A 27,956-nucleotide genomic window follows, 5' to 3' on the forward strand; every position below is an offset into this window, starting at 1 on the left:
GTAACAGTAATGCTTGCTTCCACATCTGCATGCTTCATTAAAGAACCAAACAAAGTGCTCCCAAGTATCCCAAATCAACAAATTCAATTACACGTTTTTTCCTGATCAGAGTTTCAGTTGAAACACAACAAATACTACTTTACCTTTTAATAGCACTTTTCATCTTTAGCACAAGCACTTTCCCGTTATTTTCTTCTTTACCATCAATATCTTTGTGAGGTAGTGAAGGGAGGGAGCAAGGTTTTTTTTTCCATTTTGCAGATGAGAAAACTCAAGGTGAATTTTAGATAAATGGTTCTCAACCTTGGCAGCATACTGAAATCACCAGAAAGTTTAAAAAAATCCTTATGGCCAGGTCATATCCTAGACAAATATCAGAATCTTCGGGTATGGGACCCAAGCATCAACACTTTTTAAAACACACTCCAAACTGACTCCAAAGGACAGCCAACATTGAGGACCACTGGTTTAGATGATTTATACTCAATCTTCAAGTGCAACTGTCTTCTACCTAAATGTGCTCAGCACCAATGAAAAAGACTCCATTTCCTTGAACAATGTAGCAGTTTGTTTTAATATTCTGTACACTACTATTGGTCTCTAGTAACAAATTTATCAGGTTATAAATGAAGGCTCTTCATTCCCCAGATACTCATGCTAACCATGAACCTCCATTTTACAAAGTTTGCAAATGGGATATTAGAGAACTTAAATCTTTGAGATCAGAATGGCTTGTCATTAAATATTTCGGCAATATTTGATTCCAGGTTTAATGGGTAATAATGTGTTTCTGTTTTCCAATCAGCACCTTCAAAACTTTGTTGCAAATGAATGTTTACTGACAAGACAAAAACAGAAGTTATAAACAAAACTCTCAGCAAAGGCTCTTGGAATTGGCCATATAACAATCTGAACAAGTACTTAAAGGACTTTATCATCCAGATCCAGTTTTCGCCTTTAACCAAATTTTAAACTTTGCCAAATCAAGTTGCTCTATACCAAGAAAATTCAATTTCTGTATCAGCTATATTCTCTAATACATTTAATATATAATTTTATTCTGTACAAGGAAATTTTTTTGACATGGATATAGAAAAAATCCTTAACAAATTTCACCTTTTCAAGCAACATATCAAATACACAATAAATATTTGTAAACTTTTCAGGTGGCAACACTAAATCTTTGTTCTATGGCTGAAATCCCCTGCTTCATAGGAGTATTAATAATTTTAACTCTCAAGGAACAACCCAAGAAACCCAGCCAGCTGCTTGCTGTCCCTAATTTTATTAGATTTAAAAAAAAAATAGCAATAACCTAAAAAGTACAATGATTTCACCTGCCTTCGTTGATTCTTACGTATCCGAAACCATACAATTTATACTTTCATGTAGAAAGATGAGTTTGTTTCTCTTCTAACAAAAGGAAATATCACCTCGTGTGTTGGAGTATTAATTTAAAAGAGTATCAGTAAAGAGAAATAAGATTTATCAGTCAAAATAGGAATTCATGTTAAACTCTTCTACAATAAAACCTTCAAAATATTGCCAACCTGAAGTTTTCAGCACAAGGTGTTATTTTCAAGTCCCATGGGGGCAATTATCTATAATAAGATTAAGAATATCTTAACCTGTTTCAGGTGGGTGAGTAAACATTTTGATAGCCCCAGTGAAGAGCTAGAGGCTTAGATTGTTGTGTGATGTAAACAATATGAAATTAAAAATTTTTTTGATAATATCTATAGCATTATAAAGTTACTAAATAAAAGGACCATTAATCAATTCTTTTCCTGGAGTCCATGACTAATAGCTTTCATATTTGAGGCTTATAAGAGCAAATGGCAATTTTCTGTGTTACGAGACACTTTCTCAGAAGGCCAAAAAATAAAACCAGATACCAAAAGATGCACATTACATTATGTTTAGATGACCCTTATTGATATATGTATAACTAGAAACAGATTTTCCTTCCCCCAATCTTTAGCCAGGAGACTGAGGGATCTTTACTATAATTTTGGTCAGAAAAAAGCAATAAAAAAAAACCCCAGAAAAAAACCAAAAACCAACAACAGACTGTAACAGCTATGGGAACTGTAAGCCAAAAATAATACAAAATGAGCCAGTATAACTCATCTCCTCTTCTTTGTAGTTACCCAATTGTCCCCAAATGTAATTCTAATTTTGTACCATGTAGTGGTTTTTAAGAAATTGAACTAGAACAAAGCAAACGCTTTGTCTTTTTTTTTTCAGTTTTTTTACACACATTGTATATACAACTTTTAAAATAGCTGCACAATTTTACATCTCACTGTTAGAGAAGTGCAGTCCAGGCAGACCATGCTTCTCAATATATTAAAAATATTAAATAAACCCCAACCAGTTTCATACTTTTCTAATAGTCAAGCTGGCTGGGAAAAAAAGGGACTGGAGAAAGAACAGGCAGTTGTATGATGGGATCAATCTCTCTTCACAAACACAGTACTTAAAAAATCTCACTATTTGCTTCTCTTATCCCTTTTACAGCATCTCTAAAATCTCACCTTTTAAGTTGGAAATAACACATTGCTAACTTAGAGACAAAATCTGCTGCAATATGCACATGTCAACTGCCCACTCAACCAATGCAACCCTGAGGATTTTTCTGACTCAGTAGAAAGAGAAAACACTAAGATAATCTCTGCTGTAGAGTTGCTGCTCCAGTTTACAACTTCAGGTGTTTTTCAGGATGTTTCTTGGACATGCACATATGACACTGTCACTTCATGATTCTACTTTCCACAAGCAGATCTCTCCTTCACTCTGTCATTCATCCCAAGAAAGCCACTGTCATCCATCCAAAGGTTTTCCAAGGTAAACCAAAGTCACTTCTGTGTTGCCATATACAGCAGAAACTGCTGGATATAAGCAAACCTTTGGAAGTCCTCTAAAGGCAACCCCCAGGAACTCATATCCACGTTCAAAAGCTAAAGTCTTATCTTCCATGTCCAAGATGACTCGAATTCTTTCTCCTATCTGCGAACAAACATCAAAGGAAGGTTAGAAGAAAATCCACCAGGGGCACACCAAGGACACAAATTAAGAGACTGAAGATATTATTAAGAATATGTATCCTAAAAGTTATCTAGAAAAATCAGAAGGGAAGCTTTCTTGTCAGGGAGAAACATCTAGAAGAAAGAACATATATCAATCTCATCACAAATACTTATTTCGATAGTTTTTTAAAGACTCACATGGGATCTACATTTCATTACTAACAATTTAAATGTTCCCCATGAACACTACCCAGGTTTATTTACTGTTTGTTTAAAGGCTTAAGAAGGTTGACACTAAAATCTATAATTTGGTATATTTTACAAAAAAAAGGCTATCTAAATAACCTTATCAAATTATTATAGTATATACATAACAATGGAATATTATTTAGCCATAAAAAGAAATGAAATTTTGATATGTTGCAAAATGAATGGACCTTGAAAACATTATGCTAAGTGAAATAACCCAGACACAAAAAGATAAATATTGTATGAGTCCATTTATGTGAAATATCTAGGATAGTCAAATACATAGCAACAAAAAATAGAATAGAGGTTACCAGGGGCTGGGGAGCAGGGAAAATGGGGAGTTAGTGTTTAATGGGCAAAGAGTTTATGTTGGGGATGGCAAAAAAGTTCTGAGTATAGAGAGCAGTGATGGTTACACAACATTGTGAATGTATTTAATGCCACTGAATTGTATACTTACAAATGGTAAAAATAATAAATATAATATGTTTAACCACAATAAAAAAAATCATTGTAATAAAACACTTACATAGCCTTTACGGTTTACAAAGTAGTTCCAAATACAATGTGGAACTCATGTAATCATGAATGATCAAATCTGACTAAAGATGCAGAACAGGCTTATTAGTCAATTTGTGGGCCACTGCTCTAAAACACCTGTTTGTTACAAAAACAGTAGCACTGACTGTTAAACTAAACTGGGAGCACAATATATTGTTATTTTCCCATTTAGAAAAGTCAGCAAAGAAATAAGGATGTTTCAGGATCGCCAATTAGCTCAGCTGGTTACAGCACAGAATCATAACACCAAGGTCAAGGGTTCGGATCCCCACACCAGCCAACTTCCAAAAGAAAGAGAAAGATGTCTCATCTTTATAGTTTGCATCTATAAATGGATGTTGCATCTATATCCGTGGAGGCAAAAATTCCTAATATTTGTAATCAAAAGTCAAAATTTAATACTTTCTGATTATGGTAACTGCTTTTATTATCATTTACTTTCCTTTATTGTATTTCCTGTCACAAACAACTGCCAACATCTGCTGTTTCCCTCTCTTTGCCCAACTCTCATATTAACCTACACCCCATTTTATAGACCTAAGACCTCCAAATCATACCACCACCACAGCTAACAACAAAACATGAATGATAACAACAAAATAGAAATAAAAATATTTTGTTGGGTATCTGTTTTATGTTTTATTATCTCATTTAATCCTCACATCAATCCTAGGAGCTATCCCTATTTTATAGAAGATGAAGTTAAGAAGACAGAACTACCCATGATGAGATTTGCAAATCTGACTCATCTCTGAGCACACAGCATAGGGACCAGAAAGCAGAAGTCTTACTTTAGGTGTCACAGGGTAAAACTTGGAGATGGCAAAGAAATTAGAAACTTAGAGGAGGAACTCCAGAAGCAACAAAACCACAGAAAGGATGAGCCCCAAAATCTGAGGATAAACTGCCCAAATCCTTGTGTGACCACTACATAACACTGGTACAGGGGAAACCCCCAGGGAAGCAGGCTACAAAAGCAGTAAAGCTGCAAAAGTCAAAAAGAAAAAATCTGAACATCAGCTGCTGCACAGCACAGGGGAGACAGAGTTTACTGTTTGAGTCTAGGCAAATTAATTGCCTACTAGAACAAGAAAACCTACACTTTTCAGAATAAAGCAGTTTCTAGAGAAACAAAACACTCCAGAGTTACTACTATGTATTACCTACATGTCCAGTTTTCAATTAAAAAATTACTAGATATAAAGAGAAACAGGAAAGTGTGACTCATACTCAAGGAGAAAAAAAGTAAACAACAGAAACTGACTCCAACCAAGCCTAGATGTTAGGATTTAGAAGATAAAGACTTCAAGGCAGCTATTATAAATATGTCCAAATAATTAAATAAAAATATAGTATTTAAGAATGAATAAATAGGTAATCTCAAAAGACAAAAGGAAAACAAAAAAGGATCAAATTAAAATTATAGAGATGAAGAGTACAGTAACCAAATTCACAAGCCTAGCTCAATAGCAGAATTGAGATGGCAGAAGAAAGAATCCATAAACTTGAAGACAGAGAAATAGAAACTATCTAATCCAAAGAACAGAGAAATAAGGGTGGGGGAGAACATAAGGATGGCTGGTTAGCTCAGTCATTTAGAGAGTGGTGCCTATAACACCAAGATCTGGAGTTCAATCCTTGTACCAGCCAGCTGCAAAAACAAAAACAACAACAACAACAACAAAAAAAACACCTCTGGGCTGGCCAGTTAGCTCACTTGGTTAGAGCATGGTGCTGGTAACACCTAGATCAAGGGTTCAGATCCCCTTATTGGCCAGCCACAGAAAATAAAAAATCATAGCTTCAAAGGCAAAGAGATAAGGACAATATTAAGCAGTCCAACAATTACATTAAATTTAAATGAACTAAACACTCAAGAGGCAAAGACTGTGAGATTGGGTTAGATTAAAAAGCAAGAGCCAACTATATGTTATTTAAGAGACCCAGTTTAAATACAAAGATGGACTGAAAGGAAAAGAATGGGGAACAAAAGGTACTTTGTGATAGTAAGCATAAGAAAGCTGGAGTGTGTATACTAATATCAAACAAAATAGACTTAAAGACAAGGAATATTAACAGAGTCAAAGAAAGTCTTTTCATAATGATAAAAGAATTAATCAGGCAGGGAGCTATAATGACTAGAAATGTATATGCACCTAATAACAGAGCTCCAAAACATATGAAGCAAAAACTGACACAACTGAAAGAAGAAATGACAAATTAGCAAGCATAGTTCATTTCAATACTCCTCTTATAAGTGAAAGAACAGGTAGAAAAAAAAATCAGTAACGTTATAGAAGACTTGAGCCCTATCAACCAATGTGACCTAATTCTCATTTACAGAATATTCCATCCAACAACAGAATATACATTATTTTCAAGCCCACATGGAACACTCATCAAGACAGACCATGTGCTGGAAATAAAACAAGTCTCAATAAATTTAAAAGGACTGAAATCATACAGAGCATGTTCTCTGAAAAACAAAGACTCAAGGACTTTCACTAAAAAAATCATCACAAGCATGATCTTCAGTGATTATTAAGTCCAGACACTCTTCTCCTTAGTGTATATGCAGAGCATAAAAGGAGAGTGAGGAAAGGATTCTGTGAGAGAAAATCCTTTCAGCTTTCATACTTCAGGAAATGGGATATATTTTTAGTTCTTCTACTTTAGCATGTCTGACTTGAGGTCATTACTGAGGCTAGAGCTTTCAAGACACATGTGGCTCTGAAATATGCAATCTATAGTTTCTTAAGATTTCCAATTTGTTATCAGATGATTGTGTTTTACACTCTGTCAAATCTATGGTAATAATATGGCTTTTACAAATAGAAACTATATTGGGAGAGTGTAGTGCTGATGACACCAAAGTCAAGGGTTGGGACCCAGCCACCAAAAAACAAAACAAAATCAAAACAAATAGGAACTATAATATTGACTCTAGAATCAAATGACTATGGTTTAAGGCTAAGATGAAAAAAATAAAGAATACCTAGATTCTCCCTTTTATGAAAAAAAAAGAAAAAGAAAAATACAATTTATTTGAACTTCCCTGTCCCTACAGAAATCAATGATGCCTCCAGAGGCTTTGACTCCACAAACAGATTAATAAGTAGCAGACAGTAAGTCTATATGTGCACGCACACAGGTGCATTTGTTGAGATGAGATGTCCAGAAAAAGAAGATTTGGATGTGTTGTGATATAGGAAAGATGACAATCTAGAGCATAAGCTGGCAAACTACTACCCCTGGGCTTAATTTGCCCTGCAGCCATAACTAAGATCTTATTGGAACACAGTCAAGGTCATTCATTTACATTATCTATGGCTGCTTTTGTATTATAACAAGAGTTGAAAGTTGTGAGACAAACCATATGGAGTGCAAAGCCTAAAATATTTACTATCGGGCCTTGTACAGAAAGTTTCCCAACCCCTCATCTAGAGCGAAGATGGATTGCTCAAGGTCATATATGCATTAGGAAACAAATATTGAGATAAGTCCATTTATACCACTTATTTAAAAATTACCAAAGACACAGAAAGCTGCTATATAAACATTTATAAATTTAAAATAAATGAAAGCATGATTTGACAAAGGCCCACACCTGAGAAAATACCATTTCTCACCTGATATTTTGGTGCATTGTTGCACTGTGGAAAACTGCCATTGACTTCCCCATTATGTAGTAGATTATTGTCCACCAGATTCCAGCCCCAACTCTGGTCGTCACTGCCTAGCAATGCCACATAACCTTGGCACTGCATGGGGGCTCGTTTTGTGGCAATTCCAATCACTGCCACAGTGCCCAGGGGGCCCTCCCACCACACTTCCCATGCATGGCGGCCCTCACTGAAACCAATCTTGGTCCTTGCACCATCAGTGCTCTGAGCGATGGGGTTTCGATGTAAAGTAAAGCCATTCTTCTTAATGTAGACATTCCTGGAGCAGTCATTAGTGCTGAAGGCATGTTGGAAAGCACGTACCTAAGAAGATGAAAAACAGACCAAAGAAAGAGAAATTTGATTTTTTCTTAAATCTCATAAAGTGCCCAAACTTCAGGCTACATGTTTTTAAATAATAAAGTTATATATTTTTAAGTAACACAATAAGTATTTCCAAATAAGGGCTAAAGTCTCAGGATGGGATACTAACATAATAAATTGAATAACATTAAAAATAACTGCCAACTGTTTCATCACTGACCAGAATTCTAAATTGTAGTATAATTTCTCCAAATATACTTCTTAAAACATTAAAAAATATATATATGCAAGAATCCTATTTTTAGAGATAATACTGGAATGTTTATAGATGAAATACTATCTGGGAATTGCTTTGAAACATCCAAGGTAGAGTGGGAAAGTGTATGGGATAAACAGAAACTAGACTAGCCACAAATTAATCATTGATAAAAGCTTAGTGCTGGGTATAGGGAAGTTCTTCAAACTACTTTCCCTACTTTTGTTTATATTTAATATTTTTATATTGGAAAGTTAGGAGATACACAGTTTTCATATCAGCAATGCTGTCATCAAAAATAATCTGTTTTTTGTAAAACAGTTACCTTAGTCATAGCAGTTCTAAAGTTTATGAAAAATTTTAATAACCACAAACTATCTTAGCTTGCTTGTTAGGTATTCCTCATACAATGAGACATCAGCACTCTCATTTTACCAAATCAAATAATCCCCTATATAGCAACTAAATTCAACCACTAGGATTTACAAAGAGATAGTCATTAAGAGCAGCGACCAGTAGGACAGGCTAGTTGGCCCTTCAGTAATTATAAGTTTTTTAAGCTTCCAAAATAAAGACAGTATGAAAATAGCTCTTCTGTACAAATAATGACAATTTCTCATGTTTTATTAATTTAAAACTTTTGGTTTGTATGTTTTTAAAAAAAATCCCGTCTTTATTCAAACTACCCAAAAACAGTGGAAGGCAGGGACCTATTACTTTACTTAACCTGAGAAATCAACACCAGAGTCACAGAATGTCCATATTAGGTCATGCAATCTAACTTAGCGATGAATACACAGACCTAAAAGTCAACAGTTAGCTAGTGCAAGAGCTCCAAAGAGAAGTAAGGTATCCAGCTCCTTCATCAGGTGTTCATTTACCATTAGCCAATACTTTACTGTTTCATTGTTGCACTACAAAGCAGAGATTTTTTTTAAAGTGCTTGTTTCAGGTATCCATGCCTTCATAAGTAGGCTGTAAAACTGAAGCATTCCTAATATTTTTCCTATGTGCTCCTATTATAACGCACTTTTAAGCACTGAAAAGGTCAGAACATAAGATTAAATGAGGGAGGAAAATGTCCCTAAAATATTAAGAATTGTCTAAATAGCTCAAGAGAATAACATCAAGAGAATTAATTCATGATAAAATATTTAATTAATACTTCCCTATGCTTATTTCCCAATTTGTATAAATTCCAATTGCTTTTCTCTTTTTTCTCTTTGTCACATTGACACTATTGACAACCTCTTCCTCAAACTTTTACGTCATCTTCCTATTTCCCTGGACTGATCCTCTATTATATTCTTTTTTGGAGACCACCCCTTCTTCTGCCCCCAGAATTCTCCAAACTCAGTCTTGGCCCTCTACCTGAATTCTTTCCAGACCTGTCTATTTTTTTTTTTTTTTTTTTTTTAAGATGACCGGTAAGGGGATCTTAACCCTTGACTTGGTGTTGTCAGCACCACGCTCACCCAATGAGCCAACCGGTCATCCCTATATGGGATCCGAACCCGTGGCCTTGGTGTTATCAGCACCGCACTCTCCCGAGTGAGCCACAGGCCGGCCCCCAGACCTGTCTTTCTAAAATAGCACCTTTATTACATCTCATTCCAATTTAGTAACCATTGATAGTTCCATATTTAGTACCATATGAACTGCAAATTTTTCTGCCTGGCTTTCAAAGCACTCCAGATCTGATTCCTCCTATTTCCCTTTCTACCTTAGTGTTATTATCCTTGTTTGTAGTACTATTTTTGCTTTCCTCCTCCCATACATCCTCTAAGACCACCTCTATGAAGCTATTCTTAACCAAGGCCATTGAATACCCCTCATTTCTCTCTTCTGAATTCCTACTCACCATTGCATGCACCACACAACACTTAATTCTGTAGATTTTATCCTCTAACACACCTCTAACCACTTGATTCTAGTAAAAAAAAATCTTGTGCCAAAAAAAGGAAAAAACTAATCTAATCTAATCTAAATTGATCAAACCTCTGTAGAAAATATGGAGGACAGAAGAGCATGTTAAGGAACACCATGCAAGTGAAATCAGCAAAATCCAGGCTGAGGGTAAACAACCTGCTTTCTTCAATAAATAAATTGCCGGAATGGGAGGTGGGGGAGATGGAGAGTTAATCTGTAGACTAAAATAGCCTTAAGAGACATATCAACTGTTTGCCATGGGAACCTAATACAGATCTTGATTAAATAAACTGTAAGTTAAAAATACATTTGAGGTCTGGTCAGTTAGCTCAGCTGGTTTGAGCATGGTGTTATAACAACAAGGTCAAGGGTTTGGATCCCTGCACCAGCCAGCTGCCCTGCACCCCTCCCCCCACAAATATACATAGACATTTATAACACAATTGAATATTTGAACATTACATTTTTTATAAGGAATTATTGTTAATTTCTTCTAGAGGTGATAATGGTATCATGATTATGTTATATATCCTTATTTTTTAGAGACGGATACCGAAACATTTAGATGATATGGAAAAATAAATACCAAATTAATAAATAAAAACAGTTCTTAGTTTGTCTCACAGTCTCATGCACAACCTGGATTTTACCATTTTAGCAAACAGCTTTAAGACCTGCCTATGGGTCTAAGTCGGAAACTTAGAGAACTGTAGTTAGATGCCAAGTATAACTAGGATAATTAATGCTTCTTGGTGATATGAACTTTTAAAAAGAAAACTCCTAAACAGATTGACCAAATCCAAATACCTTCCAGTTTTATGCTATCCCAACTTGTTCCCATCCTTCTCAATTACCCAGGCTCCTTGGAAATTCTATTTGACTTCTCCATCTTCCTCATCTCACTCACCCAGTCAGCTGCCCACCTATGTGGACTGTTCTCTCCCAGCCATCCCCTTCTCTCTGCTATACACCTTGTTCAAGTCTTAAGTACCTCTGGTAGACGCACTAACTCCTGCCTTCTCCAATTCATCTTATGGCCTAGTCTTTTTAAAGCACAATTTTTATTTTGTCTGTCCCCTGTTCAAACTTCTATGGTTTCCTACTGCAGAACAAAGCCCAAACTACAGACTGAAGGCTGTATTTCAAGGCCCTCCACGATATACCTAGTTCCAGCTTACCTTTACAATCGCATTTCCCGCTTCCTTTCATTTAATCTAACTAAATTATTTTGTATCTTTAGTCTAGACCTCTCCTCTAAGTTCCAACCTTTAGCAGCTATCTACCTGAAATATCTCTGATGTCTCAAAAACAGTGTAAATTCTACTCTACCAAAACTGAAGTCATTGTCATTCCTCCAGAGTCTATCCTGAGTGGTCTCTATACTATGTGAGACAGATACCTAAGAGTCATCCTTAGCACCTCCCTCTTCCTCACCCCTATTTCAAATCTATTTCCAAGTCCTGTAGATTTTACTTCCTAAATCTGTCAATTTCTCTCCATCTCCTCCACCACCTACTTCCGAATTGATATACCAAATTTCCAACATGTTCGCCATACTGAAGTCAGAAATAACATCTTAAAAATGCAAAATAATTATATCACCAATCCCCATACCTCTAAGTCCCTTTTGATTACAATTTGAAATGGCTTTCCTATAGTTTGGGCACAGTCCACCTCTTCCATCTTATCTCAAACTGGCATCACTCTCTATTCTCTAGCCACACTGACATATTTTCTGTCCCTCATACTCATCAGGTTCCATCCTGGAAGGCTCTTTTCTCCACCCTTGGCCTACCTATCCTTATCCTTCAGGTCTCAGTTCATGCATCATTTCCTCTGAGAGAGCTCTCCCTGACCTCCCTACCTAGGGTAAATCCTCCATTACTGAGACCCAGCGCACTAAGAATCTTTCCTTTATGGTACTTACCAGATGTAGTTTTACAACTATGTGATTGTTTAATTAATATCCATTTCTCACACTAGATTGTGAACTCCCACACTAGATAAGGCAAGGCATCCATATGAGTTTGTGCCTGTTTTTATTCACCGTTGCAGCTGCAAAATTAAGCATACACCCAGCACTTTTTTTTTTTTAAATAAAAATAATTGTACAGACCCTTTGCTTTCCTCTTGCCCTGCTTCTGTTCAGAGTACTTCCTCTTCATAAAATGTTCAAATCCTCCTCATCTTTAAGATTTAGCTCAAATACAACCTCAACCTCAAACCTTCTCCAATCTTCCACTTGTAAATTTCCCCTTTCATTGAACTTCTAGTATACTTTTTTTATATCTCTAACAGTAAGGAGCAAATTCTACCATGTATTGAAGTTATTTCTGTATTTTTTTTTTTCTCCTCTACTAGGCTGACTTACCTACTACACTATCTGACTACTTTTGAATTAATCTTTTATCCTCAAGATATTCAAGAAAAATCCTGCAACATCTCAATGAACATGTGATTAGTACAAGTCTACAAAATCTACACGGCACATAGTAGAAAGGCAAACAAAGTATTAAAAACTTAAGAAACCTAAAATATCTACAAAAGAAACAGTAAAATAGGTTGCTTCCAAGAAGGGGAACCAGTTAGCTGCGGGAGAAGGGCAAAAAGAAGATATTTTGCTGTATATCATATTGCTTCTATTGAAGTTTTAATTGCTTCTCTGCCTTTTGGCTAAGAACAAATGTATTGAAGTTTGACTCACATGGAAACGTTATCCATTACATATTGAATCTTGACTAATGTGAACATATCTATTACAAATCAGTTACCAAAAAAAGCCTTAATTTAAAACAAGTAAAAACAATAAACTTTATGAGAAAATAAAACTTATGAAACCAACCATTTATTAGGCAAAGAAAGGACAAAATTGTAATCTTCTGCATTCTTCTATATAAACTACAAGTAGTTTCCATTGAGCATCTATCATGCACAAATACTGTGTTAGTAAATTAATATTATTTCACTTAATAGAAAAGCAATTGATAGTTGAAATATTTAACAGCAATGTTCCTTATCTTGTTAAACTAAAACTTGTTTTATTATAGAATAAATTTTACATCTATTTCACGTGGAAAAAAATTTTTTACTTCTGACCCCCATTGGCAGTCAGTCCAGCATTAAAAAGGGATGTCTTCCCTTTTTTAGTTATTAATGTATTTTTTACGTTTACCAAATTCCAGGTCAGACTTCATCCTTTCTTATATACGCTCTTGGTGACCACTAAATGAATAGCTGTTAGCCATCCAAATGAACCCAAGCCCAAGGCCCTTTGCGTATATGATCTGGAGAACCCTCTCTGCCCTACCACAACCTGTTACTTGACATTTTTAATTTGTTTACGAAGGTGGCAGAAATATGCACAGGGATCTAGGAGAAAAAAAGGAAGCAGCAAAACTGGAACAGCACGTTAGATGACAAATGAAATAGAAGAGACACACCATCAAAGTGGAACTATAAAAAAGTTAGCAAGAAAGTAGCCAATAATAGCAGGACAAGACAGAATCATGACTAGCAGGACAAGACAGAATCATGACGGTAACATGGTGCTTATGGGAAGTATGGTCCATTAAAGCCTGTATCTTTAAAGTGAGCAGAATGCCTAGGACCACACTCAGTTGCAAGCCTGAAATACAGTGGAGGAAACTAAAGAGAAGTTGGGCGAAAATAAAAATGGTTATAATCAGAGCTTGGAAAAGGTGAGGTGAATGTGGGGTGAAAACAAAGATCTTAGAAACTAAGCCCATTTAAAAAAGGAGATTATCTAATATAATAAAGTCTATTTGGAGTCCAGGGAGAAAAACAGGATGAGAGTATTAAAAGGTACAGTAGTGGTGGTCTGTCTTTAAGGCGAAAGCCTGTCAAAAGTAGAATGAGTGATGGGAAAACCATCTAGTCTTTTATAAAGTGGATCACGGAAGTGGGGCTGGTTAAAGAGCCGAACTTCAAAGATAAGAAGATCTTTATGGAGGGGAGAGGTGAGGAAAGTATTGACTGAAGCCGCGGAAAGGCGGGATGGTGAGGCGAGGCGCCTGATTCAGAAGCTTAGATGGGAAGCACTGAAAGCGGCGCCGAGGAGCGGGACTGGGGGCAGCGGTGTGGCCCAGGACTCCCTCACCTTGGCCTTGTAGCTGGGCAGGTTGCAGAGGATGTCCGTGCGCAGAGCCTCTTCTGCCAGGCTGCGGGCGCACAGGCTCCGCCACACCTCGCTGTTCTCATCGCCGTGCAGGCAGCGGTACCAGTGCTTGCACACTAGGGCGCAGCTCCGCAGCTCGGACAGCTCCAGGTAGGAGAACACCAACTCCAGCACCCGGCTTGGCAGCCGGCCCCCGGCCCCCGCGGACCCAGAGCCGGAGCCGGAGCCGGAGCCCGCGCCGCCGCTACAGCCAGCGCCGCCGGAGGCTGCCCCAGCCCCCGGGGCCGGAGCCGCCATCACCTCACCAGCCGGCCCGAGGGCCGCCGCCGCCGCCACCGCTTCCCCCCGTCTCTGCTCCGGAGGCCGAGCCTCGCCTTGAGAACCGAGTAGCTAGCTCACCGCCCCTTTCAGTGCCAACCGCCGGCGCCTCCACCACTCGCGCCCCGCCTCACTGAGGGCAGACACACCGGCCGCACAGGCGTCCCCCGCCCCTCCCCCGCGGCTCAGAGAGGGCGCCGGAACCGTCCGACTCGCCCGGCCTCGCCGCGGCGCGCCGGTGGCTCCGCCATGCGGGTTGAGGGCACGAAGCAAGGGCGCACGCCCAGCTCGCTCGAGATTCCTCTGGGCCCCGGATGTGACTGTTCGCTTGAGCCGCCTAGCGCCCTGCGCTTGATGGGATTGGGCGCCCGCGAGTGAGGTCATCACAAGGCGCTGAGGAAGGGAGCGGGAACTGCAGGTATGAGATTGGTGCCGGTGAGTTATGGGGCTTCCCTTTAGTGCCTCTTCCTCTTTTCGGTCTAGTGGCCACACATCGGCTGTCCTGGGCCCCTTTTCCTATGAAGTGTCCTTGTGTCAGTTAGGTTCCTGCTCCAGACTCCAACTTAACGCGTGAAACTTTCCTCTTTCTGCTAGCCAATTCTAGCTCCACCTTTGGCTTGAGCTGGATCCTTTTTCCTTGCTTCGGACAGCTGAGGCAGTCTCTTCCTGGTCAGGCCCTCTCGTTCTCAGCGTCGGTACTTACCGGAACGTCTGTGCCAGCGTGCATTCGGACAGTAAGGTAGCTACATCAGAATATTCCCCCTCTGTCCCACAACTTCTGGATAAACTTAAAGTTGATTTTAGTGCTAATTAAGTGCTACATTCTTTTGGGCAAAATGCAGTCTTTCCCAGATCCACAGTTTAGTAGGCAGATTAAGGCAACGCGTTTTTATTCAGTTAAATATCCCAATAGAGAGAGTGACGTGGAGGCTGTAATTATAGATGGTTTCTTGGAAGGGAAAGAATTTCAGCATTATTTGCTCATACTTCGCTTTCCTAGGTGCCCAAAAAGTTTTCTGACAGCCTTTAAAGAGCGCTTAGTAAAAGAATAATAATAACCATCATTTCAGCCACGGTGCGAGCCGGGCACTGTACCAGGTTCTTTACGCGGATTTTTATATAATTCTCAAAACAACTGTGTGAGGTAAGTAATTATAATAATAGGGTTCACAGAGTTCATTAGTAGTTAACCCCAGTGTCTTGCGACCATTATGTAGTAAGAAATCTTTCCTGAAGCTTCCTGCTGTGTATTATCCATTTCTAGTTGTCTAGTAAAAACAAAAGAACAGCAACTACCTTCCCTACTCTCTGATACATGGTGTTTGACTATTACTTGCCGGTGCCTTCTTCCCAGATGTCTTTTTCGCCAAGTTGAGTAACCCAAATTCTTTTCATTCTTACCAATGTCAATGCCACCGCCCTTCAGTCATTTTGGTTGCTATCCAGCTTCTCTTCCACATTAACACCAACTTTAGAAAACAACCTTGTGAGGGCCGGCTCGTGGCTCGCTTGGGAGAGTGTGGTGCTGATAACACCAAGGCCACGGGTTCGGATCCCGATATAGGGATGGCCGGTTAGCTTACGGTGGTGAGCGTGGTGCTGAGAACACTAAGCCAAGGGTTAAGATCCCCTTACCGGTCATATTTATTTAAAAAAACAAAAACAAAAAAACCTTGTGAAGAAAAGTTGGCCTATCTGTCCTGATTATAGTGATAGTGACTCAGATTACATTTCTTGAATGTTGAACCAAGTTTTGTCTGAAGAGATAATTATGTTTCTTTTATTTTAATATTTTGGGGGAAGAGGGGTTTCTGATAACAACCAGAAAACGTGACAGAGAAATTCTAAAAGAGCTGTTAACACTTTCTTTTAAATCTTCAAGGATAAGTAGAATTGGTCCATCTGAGTAGGGAGTAAAGAACCAAGCAGAACAAACAGCTTTAAAGGCATGGACAGTGGATAAGAGGATGTATGACTGGAGTAGAGTATTGAGAGTTGAGATCATTCAGTTACTAAAGACTTTGGCATTTGTCTGTCTAGTATGGTGAGGTAGAGTCTTTGAAGGCTCCGATGAGATAATTCTGGTGCCAATCTAGTCGACATATTGAGGTGACTTTCAGTGGCAGACTATCCCTCAGGTAGCCCAGGTATAATTTCAAAGTAGGAAATGATTATCTTTATCACTCCCTTCTTTTCTTTTTATAAATCTTTCACCTGCTCTTTACCTTTCCTGTCATGCCTCCTTCCCCATTTTCAGTACCCTCATTCTGCCTTCTGGCTGTCTAGAACTGCCAATTGTGGCACTCCACCCTTTCTAAAAATGCTCTCAAAATACCCCACCTTTCCCTCACCCACTGCATTATCTCATTAGGTGTTAGAAGGAAGGAATCTATTATCTAACTAAAATAATCCACAGTAGGTTATGATTAATTACTGTGCTTGACCCTTTAGACAACTACATAAGAAAAGAGAAGCTTGTTGATTTTATACATGAATATGAGTATAGTGACACTTAATTTTTCTGCTATGCTTTCCAGTCCCAGAAATAGAAAAACAAGAAACAGTAGCTTGCCAACTCATTTCAGAAAGATTGTTCGATTTAACCCAAATTTAATCACATTTTTTCCCACCACCCTTCTACCACAGCAGTTTAATTGTTTAACTTTTGGTTGGTGATGTGTTTCAAATACTAACAAATAATTTTAATTTTATAGACTAAGTAAACAAATAATTTTGGAGGCTCTAGTTGATCAATATTATGCATAATGTTGATTGACTAAAATTAATAGGCTCATAGAGTGTATGGATTTCTGAGGCATTACCAACTCTTTTTTTCTTAACATTCCTAGTAATAATAGATCTTTGTTTTTATTTTTCTGACTAGATAGGTGATCAGTAAATATTATCCATGTGATTTAGAGATTAGAGGTTTGAATGATAGTTACCACTGGTTCTGTTACGGAAAAATTTATAGGAACTGTATTCTTGTTTATAATAGTCCCTTTAAGTATGAGATCCATTTATTTATTTTAGGGGGGCCGGGGTTGTGGCTGGCCGTTACAGGGCTCGAACCCTGGATCTTGGTGCTGCCTGGTACAGGGCTCGAACCCCGGACCTTGGTGTTATTGGCACCATGCTCTAACCAATGCTCTAACCAACTGAGCCAACTGGTCAGCCTTTGAAATCCATTTATTGCCTGATTTCTCACACTTTAGAGTAGAACTTAGCTAAATTTACCTTTAAAATTGAATTAATCTTTCCAGAAAATAATTACATTAGGAAGAAAACCTGCAAAAACTTATCTGCCAGCCAACATTTATTTGGATCTCCTATGGATAGATTTGTAATGGAGAAATAGGAGCACTAGAAACCCTGCCTCGTTCTTGCCTTTGAGAAAACTTAAAAATCCCAGCAGGGATCCAAACCTATATGCACACAAAAATCAGCAAATCTTAAAACTGTAGAGTTCAGAGTTTATGACTTTAAAGTTGATTCATCTTAGCAAAATTAAAACTGTAGCTTAGGAAAGAAGTGATCAACACCCAAAGATTCATAACAGTTACACAAAATTATTTGTAACTTAAGTTGCCTTTTTAATAATTCAAATTTCATATTTTAAGGTAGGATAACATCTTTATCCTATAAGACATATGACAGTTCCTAAGCATAAATAACATTAATACCTTTCATTTAAAATCATGTGTCCTTTTTTCTTGGTTTATCTGGAACTTTTGGCAAGAGTCTTTGTTATGGCCTAAAATTATTTAACTACTATTTCAGAACTTGTCAACAAAAATCAACCCACCAAGGCACCCTGTTTTTACCTCCCTTTGACTCATTTCCTCTCCAAGCCTCTCCATTAAATTTTATTTGCTTCAGTCTCTATTTAAATAGTTTCCTCTGTATATGAATCAAATGTTTCTGCTGAAATTAAAAAAAACATTTTTTTTCACATTTTGTCATCTTTATGAAAATTGCTATATCTGATTTTGTATCCATGTTTCTGTTACCTTGATAACTAATAGATCAGTGATTTTTTGCAGTCTACTTAGTGATTTTATGTGTGTGTTTGTGTGTATGTGTGGCTAAAATTGGGAGGAAATAAGAAGCTTTGTTTTGGGAATGGAAACTTTAGGCAGATTGCCAGATTATTTTAAATGATTTTTCCAAACAATATTAGGAAATTTATCTCTGTACCTTAGGACTAAATTCAAGTATCTTGTCTGAAAACAAAGCAACTCTGTCAGTTTTTCACTTGGTAGATTTTCCCTTGGCTTGTGAAATGAAAAATTAAATCTGTCCGTATAGATTTGTTTGCTTTCTTTGGTCTGGCCATTAGAGTTGTATAAATTGCCCAGATTTCCTTTTTTGCCTTAACCAATAGGCAGTTAAGACAGGGTAGTATTATGTTATAATTCCAGTATATATACCTGGGACTCCTAGGGGATCAGGAATCTAAATTTTGCATGTAAGTACTACTGTTGTATAAGTGATGATAATATGATTAAACATATGTGAGTACATTTAAAAGCAATAATTATTAGTAGCTTTTGGTCATTTTCTGTACTTTCAAAGAATACTAACAAATAACACTTGTCAAGTAGAGTTGTTAGAAAAGGGTCTGTATTATTTAAACATTTGGGATACCTTTATATTTGACCCCATGTACAAATCCTAATAGCCAAGTGACCTTGGGCAAATTATTTAAAATTTCTGAGACTCAGTTTTAGTATTTGTAAAATGGAATAATACCAATTAGGAGGGTTGTTTTGAAAATAAAATTAGATAACCTAGTGAATGAATTTCTTTTTTTTTTTTTTTCGTGACCGGCACTCAGCCAGTGAGTGCACCGGTCATTCCTATATAGGATCCGAACCCGCGGCGGGAGCGTTGCTGCGCTCCCAGTGCAGCACTCTACCGAGTGCGCCACGGGCTCGGCCCTACCTAGTGAATGGATTTCTGATGGTAAGACCCAAGGGTCTGCATTTTTAACCAGTTCCCCAGATGATGATTAGTATGATACAGGTTCTAAAATTCTACCATATATAAAAATCACATGGATGATTTGTTAAAACACATTGCTGGGCCCCACCCCGAGAGTTTCAGATTCAGTAAGTTTAGGGTGGGGTCCAACAATTTTTATTTCTAACAAGTTCCTAGGTGATGCTGATGCTGCCGGTCTGGGGAACACACTTTCAGACCACCTGTGTAGTATATATGATGCCACTTGGACCAGGTTAATAAAAATAGAAATAATAATTGGAACAGTTGTTGGGCACTCATTATGTACCAGACACTGTTTTATGCGCTTTACATACATTATCATTTAATCCTCTCAATGGTCCTATGAGTGTTATTTTTTCTTATAAAGAAGGAAAGTGAGGCACAGAGACGTTCAGGAACTTGCCCAAAGTTACCCAGCTAATACACACCTGGAGAATCTGGCTACAGTGTTCGTTCTCTAAAACATTATCCAGATAAAAGGTATAACCTGATGATCATGATGATCATGCAGAATTTTTAATTCTCTTTAAAAGAATTTTTCCTAATTTAAAATAAATATATTTAGTGTTTATTCTTATGTGGGTCTCAGGTCAAAGACTAGAGGACCAGGCTTACCTGGGTCAGTGATAGCAAGGAAAGCTCACTTAGTCATGTGCCAGCCAGTACACCACAACCCTGTGTTCCCCTAGGATTTTTGTAGACTTGATCTTTAAATATCTTTTTTATTATTATTGATTTTTCAAGTGTTTTTTAAAAAAAAATTTTTTTAAAAATATTTTTGGTGCTGGCTGGTATAGTAACCCAAACCCTTGGCCTTGATGTTATAAGTACCACTTAGAAATATTTAAATGAAATATTGCTTATTACATTTGTCTTCTACCATCAAGTTCTTATATAGAACATGAAATTATAGTTTTTCCTCCCCCTCTTCACAGAGTCTTCTGGGCCATTATGGCAGTCAAGTGGACTGGTGGACATTCTTCTCCTATTCTCTGCCTGAATGCAAGTAAAGAAGGACTAGTGGCTTCTGGAGCAGAGGGTGGAGATCTCATCACTTGGGGTGAAGATGGGACTCTATTAGGACACACACAGTTCCAAGGGGCTGATGATGTTACTAGTGTCTTATTTTCTCACTCCCGTCCCACCAAGCTCTATGCCTCACATGGAGAAACTATTAGCATAATGGATGTCAGATTCCTCAAAAGTTCCCTGGACCATTTTCATGTGAACGAAGAAGAAATCAATTGTCTTTCATTGAATGAAACTGAAAACCTGCTGGCTTCTGCTGATGACTCTGGGGCAATCAAAATTCTAGATTTGGAAAATAAGAAAGTTAGCAGATCCCTGAAGAAACATTCCAATATCTGTTCCTCTATAGCTTTTCGACCTCGGAGGCCTCAGAGCCTGGTGTCATGTGGACTGGATATGCAGGTGATGCTTTTGCAGAGAGTACTTGGGTAATTTCTAAATGGGATTTGCTAACAGAATCAAGTTATTGATCAGGCTAAATATGTCTTTGCATTTTCTGTTCTCTGCTAACATGTCATGCATTTATGAACCATAAGCTTTACTTCTACATTTAATTTTAGACTGACAAAACCTAGTAGATTTTATTAACAAAGTAATCATTAATCCTTTAGTCTTCCTTTCTCTATGCTTTAAGACATTCCTAAGACCTGAGAATTCAAATGTTTGATTCAAAACATCTGTTTAAACAAAGGGGCGTACTGAAGGCAGAGTTGATCTGCCCACTCTCTACAAACTCTTATGTTAAAAAAAAAAAGTTGGAGGGACTGGGTCTGTTTTTACTTGAAAATTCTTGTGTACATTAATTGAAATATTGTATATGAATGACCAGTATCAGAGCATTGTATTCAGCGTTGAGTTTTGAAAGTAACATTACAAATTAGCCCATATCCAGAGGAAGGCCTTCAGGAGAGTAGATATATCTAGAAATCTCGTTATGTGAGGAACTGGAGGTGTTTAATTCTTAGTTTTTTTAGAGGAAAAAAATGGAATATGCTGGTTTAAATAGCAGAAGTCAAGGGGAAGCAGATTTTGGTTTAATGTGATTTTTCAAATAGCTTTAATTTTCCCACCGCTGAATGTGCTTCCTCTGGAGAGAGTAAATCTCCTCACTGGAGTGAGAATAATCATGATTCCTGTCTGTTGGGCACTTAGTACTTATGAGTGCTTTACATATGTTAGTTTTAATTCTAATCACACCACAGTTATTCCTAGATAGTTATTCCTCTTTTATAAATAAGAAAACTGAGGTTCAAATTAAGTGTCCACACAGCTGCCTTACTGAGATTCAAACCTCTATCTCTCTGTCTCCAAAGGCTATGTTTTTTCTCTGTGACACCAGAGGTATTGAAGCAGAATATCATCAATAATGTGACAGAAAAGTTTGTTGGTTTGGGAACAGGTGACTTCTAGTAGGAGAAACATTGTTTATTAATGACCTACATGTTCAGAACTTTTCAAGGCATTTAATCTATGTTCTCAATTATATACAGTATCTTACTTCTGAGACTGTTCCTGTTAATAACATCTAAGGTTTGACTTTTCAACCTTCTTGGCTATTGTTCTTTACCACTCCCTCCTCCACCCTACACATCTCCTATAATTTAGGAATCAATGAGTCTGGTTTTTGTTGTCACAATGACTGTTCCCTTCTTCCTCAAGCTACCAGCATTTAGCAGGCAGAAACAGTAGATGTCCTGAAGTGCTAGAATAGACCCTGAACAGTAAAAAAAAAAAATTGTCCCACCAAAAATGTCTATAGTGCCTCTGTTGAGAATTGCTCTACATTTACGGGGCACTGTGACAGTACAATTTCTAACTTCTTTTCTACTCCTAGGTCTTGACCAAGCCCTTTGTAATTCTCTTACATTCTCTAACCTGGTAGCGATAATCTCCCTATGTGGTTGTGAAGAAACACACAACCAAGTGATATCAGTTTTAAGTAGGCAGATTGTATAGTGTGTCTTTGACTAGTCATTATTACATCTTTCAGCTATGCCACTTTTCTATCACTGGCTCATTAATTAACCACGAGGCATGGCAAAAGACTATAGGTATGCAGAAGTGACCTGTACTCTTCAAATTACAGTGGGAGGAATGGGCATCTGGATTTATCATTTTGCCTCCAGTTCTAGGTGAGATGTTTTAGTGGAAGGCAGTTGCTAGAGAACAGTCTAGAAAACAAATATTTTGTGAAAGGGTGGCTTAAGTAATTCCTTATTTTGATTTGCCTGGCAAAAGTTACTGAAAGTTCACTGTAGATTAATTTCTGCACTGGGTTGTCATGTAACAACAGTGGCTAAGAGCACAGTTGTGCTTTAAAGAGATTGCTTCCTATACTGAAGTTGAAACGCTATAATTTTTTCACAGTTTTCTCCTTAAAACCCAGCTATTCTGTGTTATTCTAAACTTTAAGAATAACCGACGTATGGGGGAGCTCAAGAATGTAGACATAAAAGTGGAAGGGAATTCTTACTAGGTTAATTTTGAGTTATTTCTCTCTAAGCAAACCAATTTTAGCTTAAGGCACTACTCGAGTTACAGTTGACCCTTGAAAATCCAAGTATTATTTTTTACTTCCCAAAAACTTAATTGCTGATAGCCTACTGTTGACTGGAAGCCTTACCAATAACATAAACAGTTGATTAACACATATTTTGTATGCTATATGTATTTGTATTTTTACAATAAAGTAAGGAAGAGAAAATACGTGTATTGGAAAAAAAATTGACATATAAGTGGACCCACACAGTTCAAACCCATGTTGTTCAAGGGTCAACTATATTGCCATGTTCAACACACTTACCTTCGTTATTATAGAAATTATGAAATTATTTCTTTTCATTTAGATAGGTTTAAATAGGCAAAGTGTACTCAAAGAGGCAGGGATCTTAGAGAAAAGTGTGATTTATTAAGATACTTGAGACTTTAATTTTTTTTTTTTTTTTTTAATGACCGGTAAGGGGATCTTAACCCTTGACTTGGTGTTGTGAGCACCACGCTCAGCCAGTGAGCGAACCGGCCATCCATATATGGGATCCGAACCCGGGGCCTTGGTGTTATCAGCACCGCACTCTCCCGAGTGAGCCACGGGCCGGCCGAGACTTTAATTTTTTATTAAATAGATACAAAACAATATTTATAATATACACATAAGGTATAAAGAATAACATTAAATAAATACCTTTGTATCTATCATTCAAATACAGTTTTTTCTTGTAAAGACCGTTGGAAATTTGAAACCACCATGTATTTCTGTATCACACACATTGATTTTCTTTCTCCCCTCATTTCAGCAGCTGAAAACAAATGGTTCAAAGGTTTGTTGTTGTTTCTGGAGTTTGCAAGATCTCTAGTACCAACACATAGGGATCAGGATGGTAGAGGAGGCTCTTTATCTTGAAAATAAATTTTTTATGTGGAAAGAAATTTTGGAAGGGAAGAAATTTTTGAGCAGGATCACTTTGATATGATTGCATTCACTTCTAAACATTTGCCAGTTGTCCATTTTCTCTCTCTTTTACATTTTACAGGACCAAACGTCCCAAACTTTTTTTATTCTATTGCTTTAATATCTCTAGCTCTCTTGTTTAGGTGATACTGCTTTAATAGCTGGTTGAGAATTCGGGTGTAAAACACCTTGGAGTTTTTGGCAGTTAGGAAGAATAAAGAGGTATAAAGGGAATGTTCAGAGAGGAACAATCCAGAATCTTCAATACTTTGAAATGATTCTGGACTTAATAGAATCTGGAATAACTGTTAAGACATTTAGATGATTTAAGTCAAATACAAAAATGTTTCAGCTGCTGAAAACATTTTGGGTGTAATTCATGTTGCATTTCAGGACAGAAAATATAATCCAGGCATTAGGAGCTGTATAAGAAAGAACTGGGGGTACCTGCCAATACACTTAAGCTAGCAGATTCTGGAATGTCCATTTTCCTGTGTTCAGATTTTTTAATAGAAATTATTTTTATATCAAGTTTCAGTACTCATTCATTTTTGTTATATTTTCTGATATGTATTTTTACGTTAGCTTGTTTCAATTTGTTAGGATTTGGCTTCACGCAAGTAGTGATTGCTAGCCACTTAGTATAATGTTATAAATCCAATCCAAAAGAATTTTCAATGCTTTTCCAAGTAGCAAAATATAAGTGTTATTAGATGTCGCTGCTTTTGAAAATAGCATCACCAGTGGTAATCATGTCAATTCAGATCTATTCTTTTCACTCTCTAAACAAGGTCATGCTATGCTAGTGTCCATTAAAATTGTGAGTTATTATTCAGGGATACCAGATGGTAAAATAAAGCTGTCCTCTTTGAAAGTATTTAGAATATTTTTCTCTTCAAATTGGTTGATACAGGAAAGGGATGAATCACTAGATTATAGTATAAAATCCATTCAGAATGCTTATTTTGTTTTAAACAGGTTTTAATTACCATTTCTTTTAAATCAATTTAGTAGGTCCAAGATCACGGTAGGAAACAACAACAAAAAACCAAATATAATACTAGGATGTCAAATTAATCAACAAACACGTTTGGAATTTCTGCTCTTTCCCAGGCATTATGCTAGGCATTAGCAAAGATGAATTCAATCTCAAGAAATTGACAAGCTAGTAGTATATGTCAATTAATAGAATAGAAACTAAATACAAAAAATAGAAGTGGGTTGGAATAGTTAGGAAAGCCTTGTTGAAGGAACAGGGACTTGAGCTTAAGCCCCTAGCATGGGTAATTTGGGTGACAGGAAAGGAAAGGCATTCCAGATAGACATTATTTCAATGATAATCCAAATTTAGTTTATTTAGTTGATAGGCATTTTTACCTATAACCAGTGTAAACTAAAAGTGACAGATTTCTTAATCATCAATTTTACTTGAAGAGATGAAGGTAGAAAGACTTATAGAAACTGGCAGCTGTTTAACAAATACTTTAGTGGGTTTTTTTTTTTTTTAAAGAAAATGTAATTTTATTAATATTATTTTTTACATTCTAGGATGTTGTTATGGAGCAGTTGGGAGGGATGGGGAGAGGAGAAAGGGGAAGGAAATGGGATGGAAGAAGGAGGAAAGAGGAGGGACTGGATTGAGGCCTGTGGCAACCCCCTCATTCCCATAGAGGAAACTGGGGGGCTTCCAGCAGTGGCTTGGTCATTGCTGGGCTGGGTGCAGATGTCAGGGGGGTGTGGCAAAAGCCCTCATCCCCCACTGTCCCAGCTCGAGAACCCAGAGTCCTTCTTGCTGTGGCTTGGTGGTCGTCACTGGGCTGGTTGCACGTGTGGGGGGGCGTGGCCAAGGCCCAAGGCCCCCCACCGCCCCAGCTCAGATGAGCCTGGGGTGCATCCTGCAGTGGCTTGATGGTCATTGCTGGGCTAGCTGTGCATGTGGGTGGGGGGGTGGCTGAGGCCCAAGGCCCCTACCCTCGGGATTGGTTATGGGTGTGGGGGGTATGGCTGAGGCCCCCAGAATTCTCCCCTTTCTGGCTTGATATCGCAGGAGACTTCTGGTCCTTCTAGGTGTTATAGGTATTCTTTGGTGAAGTGAGACCTTTACTAGTTAATATGAAACTTCATCTCTGGTTGTCGGTACTTTGTTTTTTCTTTCATTTCTGTGTTGGATTATTTGCTGTTCCCATCATTTAACTCTGCACTGGAACTAATTTGTTGTCCTTTGCTTACTTCTAAAATGGGGGAACTTCCTGTGGGGACCAGTACTTGAGTTCTGTGGTTGAGCTAAATTGATGCTTTGCTGCTGATTCCCTAGGGAAGGCTTTTTGTTCAGCTCAGGTTTTAATGGTTGACTTTATAGGTACTTCTGGCTCTCCAGAGACCTGGTGCACCTGGGTTGTGTAGAAACTCTGGTTTGGGCCTGAGTCTTTTCATCAAACTGCACCCCATGCAATTCTGCATTCCTGACCAGTCTCCTCTGAGTGGTCCTTTGCTGATTGGGGTGCAGATCAGCTGTCCTTGCTGTGCCCCAGTGTTCTCCAGATGGGCCTTTCTTCCCCACCACCCATGCTGCAAACACTTCCCATGGGACGAGCCATGCGCTGGTCCCTTGTGATAACTCACCGGCCTCTGAGTGGCTCCTTTTTTCAGTTGTTGTGGCTTCTCGCTCCTATGTGGGTCCACGGGAACCCTATTAGTGGTCTTGCTGGCCTGGGGGCCACCAAGGCCCTCTTCTCCCCTGCCGCCTCCAAGCAACTTCATCCGAAGGGCACAGCTGCGGCTTTTGCCGGTTTTGCTGGTTCCTGCTCCATGAGCTCAGCAACTCCAGCCTGGGCATGGCCGGGGCTAGAAACGGTCAGAGCAGTTTTTTCTTTCTCTCATAGTGGCTTCTCCCGCCTTCATGCACTCTATAGGTCTCTCCTCTTCTTCCCCTGAGCTCCAGCAGCCCCAGCTTGGCTGTTGTTGCTTTTCTGTAGTTGTGAATTGGTTGATTTGTGGGAGAGAGTGACTCTGGGGACTGTCTACTCTGCCATCTTGACCAGAAGTCTAGTGGGGTTTGTTAATCAAAAGTTTCAGGATCTTGTTCTGTAAGTCTACCTTACTTCCCATCTGCATTTTAGTTTTAGTCCCACAGTAGTATTCCATTGACATATTGTGGTAGCATCTGATTTTTTTTTTCTTTTTTAATATTGCTGGGATGTTTCCTATTGACCTTTCTCAGATTATTTTGATGATTTTATTAGAAGCTGAATAAGCACAATAGTTGAACAAAATGGCTAGAACTGTATGACTATAAAGTCAACTTCTTATTTTAAGGTGATGCTGTGGAATCTTCAGAAAGCCCGGCCACTGTGGATTACAAATTTACAGGAGGATGAAACAGAAGAAATGGAAAGCCCACAATCACCTGGTCAGCTCTTAAACCCTGCTCTAGCCCACTCTGTCTCTGTGGCATCGTGTGGTAATATTTTTAGTTGTGGTGCAGAAGATGGTAAGATTCGAATCTTTAGGGTGATGGGAGTCAAGTGTGAACAGGAACTGGGATTTAAGGGCCACACTTTGGGGGTATCCCAGGTCTGCTTTCTCCCAGAATCCTATTTGCTGCTTACTGGAGGGAATGATGGGAAGATAATGTTGTGGGACGTGAGCAGTGAAGTTGAGAAAAAACAGAAGAGTCCTGCAAAGCATACCCACAGGAAGAAAACTAAAAGAGCAACTTATACCAAGAAGGGTGGAAATACTAATGCTTCAGTAGCAGATGAGGAAGAACATGGCAGAATTTCACCAAAGCTAAATATTGAACATGGAGAAAAAGTGAACTGGCTCTTGGGTACAAAAATAAAGGGGCACCAAAATATATTAGTAGCTGATCAAACTAGTTGTATATCTGTATATCTCTTAAATGAATTTTAAATCCAATAAAATCATTTGAAGAACTGTGGCAAATTTTTTTTTTAGATTTAAAAAAATACTGATTCTTTATTTAAACTATTGGTCATATGTAGAATCATTC

At 38.1% G+C, this 27,956-nt stretch overlaps 2 protein-coding genes and 1 non-coding gene across 8 annotated transcripts; 1 reads left to right on the plus strand and 2 right to left on the minus strand.

Annotated features, from left to right (window-relative positions):
* Positions 1-545: 545 nt before the first annotated feature.
* FBXO45 (F-box protein 45) lies at positions 546-14,787 on the minus strand. Its single transcript, XM_063106875.1, has 3 exons — positions 14,128-14,787; positions 7,469-7,825; positions 546-3,009 (listed from the first exon to the last, which is right to left on the minus strand). Exons 1-3 carry the CDS (start codon positions 14,440-14,442, stop codon positions 2,824-2,826), a joined length of 858 nt encoding a protein of 285 aa, XP_062962945.1. The 5' UTR covers positions 14,443-14,787; the 3' UTR covers positions 546-2,823.
* Positions 14,730-27,956, plus strand: WDR53 (WD repeat domain 53). Of its 6 annotated transcripts, XM_063106821.1 has the most exons (5): positions 14,860-14,881; positions 15,058-15,202; positions 15,534-15,607; positions 20,403-20,898; positions 27,260-27,956. In XM_063106821.1, the coding sequence occupies exons 4-5, from the start codon at positions 20,419-20,421 to the stop codon at positions 27,854-27,856; spliced, it is 1,077 nt and encodes a 358-aa protein (XP_062962891.1). In that variant the 5' UTR covers positions 14,860-14,881; positions 15,058-15,202; positions 15,534-15,607; positions 20,403-20,418; the 3' UTR covers positions 27,857-27,956. The 6 variants fall into 6 exon arrangements, with proteins under 6 accessions (XP_062962909.1, XP_062962923.1, XP_062962891.1 ...); XM_063106846.1 differs by lacking the exon at positions 15,534-15,607 and having other exon boundaries at positions 14,866-14,881; XM_063106839.1 differs by lacking the exons at positions 15,058-15,202; positions 15,534-15,607 and having other exon boundaries at positions 14,730-14,881.
* LOC134365656 (U7 small nuclear RNA) lies at positions 16,266-16,328 on the minus strand. Its single transcript, XR_010022139.1, has one exon. It is a non-coding gene; the product is annotated as a U7 small nuclear RNA (small nuclear RNA).

The sequence above is a fragment of the Cynocephalus volans genome, chromosome 1, assembly GCF_027409185.1.
Source record: "Cynocephalus volans isolate mCynVol1 chromosome 1, mCynVol1.pri, whole genome shotgun sequence".
In the NCBI taxonomy this organism is placed as follows: Eukaryota; Metazoa; Chordata; class Mammalia; order Dermoptera; family Cynocephalidae; genus Cynocephalus; species Cynocephalus volans.